We start from the raw sequence: 6,472 nt of genomic DNA, 5'->3' as shown, positions 1-6,472 counted from the left end.
AAAAACTGACTTTGAAAAATAAATCTGTTTTTTTTTCTTATAAAAGTCTAAATAAAACAAAAATATTGGTGGTAATTTTTGACTGTGTAACTTTACAAACGGCAGCCCATACAGGAGTCTCACACAGAGGATAAAATCGTCTTTATTTTCAGCTGAAGCTCCTGTAGACAAACTGCAGCTCGGCTGAAACTTTATGCGACTTTAAGTTTATTAATAAACGATTAATAAATTAATAATAATAATTTAAAAGCACGTAAAAAAAATAAATGAAAGAGTCCAGATTAAGCTGTCGTTCAACAATGAGGTGAAAATTAAGACCTGGTTGACGCGGAGCTCCTGGTGGAATAAAATGATCTGAGTGGATGAAACAAACTGAAACACGTTCCTGAAAGAAGCTGGAAGCAGAACGTATGAAAATGTTATTTTATTTTATTTTTTGAGGAAACAAAAGCATTCTTATTCATTAGGACGCCCAAAAAAAAAAAGAAACTCCAAGCTCTTATTGGTTAATTAAATTCAAGATGGCCGCCAGCTAAATCAYCTGTCAGTTTTAGAGAAACGCTTGGACCCCTCAGACGGATCGAGCATTAAACAGGAAGTGCAGCGGGAGCGCAGCTGCTGCTCGCTTCGGCTGACGGAGGTTATTAACCTCCTCTCAGAACACCTGAGGAGTTTTTCCTCCTCAAACAGCTGAAATCAGCTCCGTCTCTGTGGAGATGGTGAGAAAATGAAATGAGCACCGCTCCAAGTTTTAAAATCTTTTATCTCTTAGCTTCCACTTTAAATTTGAGTGTCGGTAAAACTGACGGAGTTCTTTTTGTCTGTTCACACAGACATATTTGTCTGTTCTGTTATTGTCTTCATTAAGGTGCAGCTGTCCCCAGAAATGTCTTCATCCACACAAAAATGAGCCGAAACGCTGCAGTAACTCCGCCCGACCTGAGAGCAGCGCTGTAACGAAGAAAAAAAAAACGCGATAAAAACAGGAAACAATAGGTGGAGCTTAAAGTTCACCTGCTGTAGATTAAAGATTTCTATCATGGGTGTAAAATCTTGTGTTTTCACCCCCTTCCCTGAGATTTGAGCTGGTTTAGTTAAGCAGCCGAGCTTGTTAGCTTGTTAGCATTTAGCTGTAGGGATGAGAAGCAGGTAAACATCTTTAACTGTCCTGCAGCTTTTTGGACTGAAACATAAACTCAGTGTTTAAAAAAATGATGTCCCGGAGTTATGTTGATTAGTGCTGATTAGCCGTGGCGGCCATCTTTTATTGTTTTGACTTCAGGAGTTAGTTTGTTGTAGACGAACATTTCATGTTTTAGGGATGACTCTCAGCCACCACCACACCAGCTTTTAGCTCTTTGTATTTGTGCCACAACAATGTGGGATTATTAAAAATTAAACGTGATCGCGGCGCACTAGAAGAAGATTTTTATTTTGTCAGGTTTAAACGGTGTTTAGTTTGCTGTTTTTGTCTCTAAAGCTTTTATTTTGATGGATTAATTTGGTTTGTTCTCCTACAGGAGCTGAAAAAGTCCCTGTAAAGGAACAAAGTCCAGCTCTGTTTGTTATCGTTCTTTAAGGAGGCGGCGTTGGTGGTTCTCCTCCGTCACTTCGATATAAATGTCCGACCCGRGGGTCATCGATTCTCCTCCACAGCTTCTTTTATTTTATTTATTCTTTTATCAGTCTTCGGCTCTTACAGGAGCCGAAGACTGATAACCTGCTGTGCTGCTCCCAGGTGGCGCCGACGACCACGACTCATTGATCCATTCTTAGATTTTCAGACACGAACAACAAACTCTGAGCTTCCAGATTATAATCCCAGACTATCAACCCCTGGTGTTCACCGTAGAAATACAGTTTATCTCACTGATCCACTGTTTGTTGGTATGTTTTTATCTCCTGGCGCCAAAAGGTGAAGGAGGACCACTGAGTCTTTGTGAACCTGGTCTTTACCTTTTTAGGACCATTTCTGGTAACCTGTCAGGACCAGTAGTCTTTTTGGGGACCGAATACTGGTCCTGGTTCGGTGGAACTCCATTAAGGTTAAAGGTTTGGTGTGGTGGACTCAGTCCAGTCTGGTTTCTGTCTCATATGATGTCCAGTTGGAGTTCAGCTCAGACTTTTAGACTTTCAGACTAAATAAGTTGAAACAGGAAGCAGAAACGAGCCGAGGTTCCTCTTGCTTCATGAAACATGCAGGAGGAGAGGCTGTGTTTATTATTTATGGCCACGCTGAAAATATTTGGAATAGTGTTCTGGTTCGTGTGACGATGCAGATCCGTTTCGGCTGATTTTATTTTCCAAACGTTTCCACCTGAGTCGCTAATTGTTGCAGTTTCCACCTCTATGTTTGTATCAGGATCTGTGTCTCTTTGCTGTTTGTTATTTTTGGATTCATTTAATTAGTTTGTTTTTGTTTTATTTTTTCTCAGGTTCCTCTGCACCTTCAGTCGCTCGTCTGAAAAATACAAAATCGATCAAAGAAATGTTTTTATTTTGAAAAGTGTGAACAGGATGTATTACAAGTTAGCTATATCTGCTTACCYTTTTAGCATTAGCAGAGCTAAGATTCTTGTTTAGTGGTTAGCAAAACATGTGGAGTGACAATTTGCTGATAGATCATGAGCTTTTTAATCTTATTTCAATAAGTCAATCATATCTGATGACAAAGTTGGAGTGAATTGGTGTTCATTATAAAGATGGAACAGAAGTGGGCTGAGTACACGTCCCTGAGGACAGCCTGGGCTGAGTGTGAGGGGGAGGAGCTTATTGATTTTTAAGATTTGACCAAAGTGGCCACACCTCCCTTGTTGTTTCTCACTTTCAGATGATCTTACTTTAAAATCTGAAAAGAAACGAGCGACAGGCTCAGGTTGTCTGGTCCCCTGATTCACAATAAAACATATTTTCTGTACAAAAATAATTTTAACATTCAGGTTTTGATGCAACATGATGGAGAGAGAGTCTTGTTTTCTGACAGGGGAGGACGATGATTTGTTCAGTCGTTTGTTGCCCTAAAACTCTTTAAAAGACACGTGAAATACATTAATTTGGGGCCGTACGGCGTGGAAACTTCATAAACTGGTCAGAAATCAATTTGCCGGCCTCCCTGACCGCGAGCGAGCGGATTAGCCGATGAAGTCGTAGCTCCGCGGAGAAGCTGTAATTGTTTTAGCCCGGGGAGGAAGATTGATGGAGTCTTTGTCTCGAGTCCTCGGCCTCCTGCTGGGACAAAGACGTCCCCGCCTGGCCGCTCCTCTCCTCGTTGAATAAAACATGCCGCCCCGCTTCTTACAAATCTCAGCCACCTTGGCTTCTTCTTCTCCTCCTCTCTTCCTCTCCTCTCCTCCTCATCGTTATCTCAGCAGATGCACTTCCTCTCCTCCCCCTCCTTTCTCTCTCTCTCTCCTCCTTCCTCTCTCCATCTAACAGCGCTCCTTCTCTCAGGTGATCGGCACCGAGCGGAGAGCTCACCCCCCTTTCTGAGCTGTGAGTGGTCGACTGCACTCCCAAGGCTCTCCAGGCAACAACTCTCCCCCCTCTCCTCCCCCATCACTCCAGTCTGTACAGTAGAGGCAGAAGAAGAAGAAGAAGAAGTGAGATCTCTGTTGTCTTTGGCTTTAAGGGACGAGGTTACATAAAGAGAAGAGAGAGCATCGTCCCACTGAAACACCCAGGATGGTGTCACCCAAAGGGGGAGGCACGCTTCAGACTCTAGAAGCTCTCCAGATGGTGGTCAGGGTGAAGCCCCCGTCCTCCTCGTAGCGCCACATGGAGCTCCGTCTCCTTTGGGAAGGCATTAAATGGACGACTCGGGGAATATTCGCAGCCTGAGCCGGGAGAAAGGTAAGACCCGTCCGGCGCTTTTAACTCGCAGGCTGCTTCGGGTCGGAGCAGGTCAGGAGCTCCTGGGTCAGAGTTCATGTCAGACCTGAGCCGTCATCGTCCCAAATGAGTCTCCACCAGGTTCTGGACAGGTAACTGGTCCTGTCCTGGAAGTGACTGTAATTAGACGTCCACCTGGTCTTCCTGAACCCGGTAATTACCAGAGAGCCGCCTGAGAGGCAGCTTCCTGTCAGCCTCCGACCATCCAATCTGAACCAAACATCAGGACAAACAGAGAGGAGATGTAAAACAACCAGCAAAATTAAGTCATCTGTCTCTAAAGCTCCCCATCAACTCCTCCTCCTCCTCCTCCTCCTCCTCTCCTCCCATCTTCTAAAGCGCTCCCCCAAGCCCCCGGTAACCATAGAGCAAGGCGTTTGTGTCGACTCGGCTTGGCTCAGGGGAGCGGAGCAGCCGGGAGATGTTGAATTCTATAATCAGACCCAAACGTCTCCGAGGAGTTCTGCAGGCTAACAGACTTTAGCTTCTGCTAACTTTCGGCTGTTTACTCCTCACAGAAGTTTATTTTTCCTCTAAACTGGCCTCAGTTACCGCCCGTACGGCAGGTTTATTCATGAATAAACGAAAGTCGAGTAAAATTATTTCTTCGATTTGTTGGAGACAAAAACATCATCAAAGATTCTGTGAAACTTTTGCTGGATGTGAGCAGATGTTCTAAAACCTTTAGATTCTTTTCTGCGTGGACAGAACCTTTACAGCACGAATGCACCCCCATACCATCAGAGAGGCAGGTCATTGGACTGTGAGATAACTGGCTGGATGATTCCTCTGCTCTTTAGGTTTGGACCCGTCTGACCTCAGAACAGCTCTCCACTTTGTCTCGGTCCGTTTTAAACMAGCTTCGGTTTGAAGAAGATGGCAGCAGTTCTGGATGGTGTTCACCTATGGCTCCTTTATTGCGTGATAGAGCTTTAAGAAGCATTTGTGAATATCARGGCGAATCGTGTTTACAGACMATGATTTGTGGATTTGTAAGGCAGTGATGAGCACAGCTAACCAAAACGATTCGCAAACTCATTTGCTAACTAAAAATACAGCATTGGTAACACTAAACATATAAAAAAAATTAGCGGAAGCTAATGCTAAACAGCTAAGCAAATAAAATTTAGACTAAGACTATTGTTTCTCAGCTTTGTCTCCTAAATGTAGCTGTTGGCGGACTTAAAGTTAGCAAAACCTTATTTAGCAGAAGCTAACTGATCTGAGTGAAAAAGCTAATCTGCTAAAGAAAAATCAGAGCCGCTGTAAGTTGTTAGCTTATTTGTGGAAACAAAATAAAGCTTCATTAAAGCTAACAAGTATAAATTAGCTGAAGCTAACACTAACAGCTAACACTCAGTGTGAAGACTGGTGGGACTGACACAAACCTGTTGATGTTAGCTTGTTAGTTAGCTGTTAGCGGACTTAAGGCTGCCAAAACCTAATTTAGCGGAAGCTAATTGGTCAGCTAACGGTTTTCAAAATGAGTGAAAAAGTTAATCTGCTAAAAAAAAGAAATCAGATCTGCGACATCTTTGTGCTTGCTAAGGTGTGGCGGCCATTTTGGATCACTTGTAGTTAAAGGTTACCATCTGAAAGTTTCATTAAATCCATGCAGTTGTAGGAGGTGATTTTAAGGTTAATTAAGCTTTTCCCACATCTCTCATACACAAGGTTATGAGGAAATTTTTACCAAGGTATTTCTCATTACTTGTTAATATCTTGACTGTGCGAAGTGAAAAGTGACACAACAAGTGAACGTTCAGACGAGTTCAAGTTGATTCATAAAAGACTGTGCAATCATTTATTTACACAAATTGAACAAATCATAAGTTACACTTGATTGTGGTTATTCCTATAACAAGCGTCAGAGTTAAATGAGATAAAACCCGCGTCCGAATTTCAATTCACATCAACTCAGATTACTTATATAGAACAGTAAAACGTCAGTTCTGATGTTAACAACCAAACAATTTTACTGGCACTTTRAGCTTAAGTTTTGGCAAATTAAGAACAAGGAAAGGAGGAAAGTAAGATTAGTATGTTACTACTAGTTTTACTTTTATCAAAGTGTGGGTCAACCAGAACTGCACGTCTTTTCTGAGCTCAGGGTCCACATGACACGTCACTCCGAACACATCAGCTTTTACCTGGTGATGTCTTCTTAAGGCACCCTCGGGGTAGGAGCTGGCTCGCCTCCGATCAGTCAGGGAACTGATGTCGGCTCGCTTACCGGTCATTGGCGAACAGGTGTTTTTCCAGGTAACTTTCGTCTGTTTCAGTCCAAGCCAGAAAAATTTAAGCCGTATCCGGTTCCTCCTTCCAAAATAAAATCTCCCCTCGGGAGTTAAAAACACACTTTAGAGGCTTGAAGCCTCGGGGTGAGACCACCGGCTGGCGTGCCGGGTCCCTGGCTGTTAAGTCTCCCCTAGTTAGCTCATGGGATCAGACTTAAAGCCAAACTGAGGTTTCTCCGGAGAGAATCCCAGCTGTCTTCCTCAGTTGGGCTGTGTCCAAAACGGCAGGACGGGTCCTCCGAAGGTCGAATTTGTCGGCCGCATACGTCACAGCGCCGCGATGAAGG

General features: G+C 43.4%; 1 protein-coding gene across 2 annotated transcripts in view; it reads left to right on the top strand.

Moving 5' to 3' along the window:
• plch2a (phospholipase C, eta 2a) overlaps positions 1 to 6,472 on the top strand; it is a 120,974-nt gene that overhangs the window by 47,524 nt on the left and 66,978 nt on the right. The window contains exon 1 of one of the 2 annotated variants that reach the window (XM_014020331.1): positions 3,566 to 3,849. The exons of the other annotated variant lie outside the window; for it this stretch is intronic. Coding sequence (XP_013875785.1) covers positions 3,807 to 3,849 — 43 coding nt within the window. The 5' untranslated portion in view covers positions 3,566 to 3,806. Of the gene's footprint in view, positions 1 to 3,565; positions 3,850 to 6,472 lie in introns of those variants that run through there. 2 annotated transcript variants of the gene reach the window in all.

Source organism: Austrofundulus limnaeus, unplaced genomic scaffold (genome assembly GCF_001266775.1).
Source record: "Austrofundulus limnaeus strain Quisiro unplaced genomic scaffold, Austrofundulus_limnaeus-1.0 Scaffold248, whole genome shotgun sequence".
In the NCBI taxonomy this organism is placed as follows: Eukaryota; Metazoa; Chordata; class Actinopteri; order Cyprinodontiformes; family Rivulidae; genus Austrofundulus; species Austrofundulus limnaeus.
Note: the sequence above shows the minus strand (reverse complement) of the source record. Positions and strands in the feature narration are given on the sequence as shown.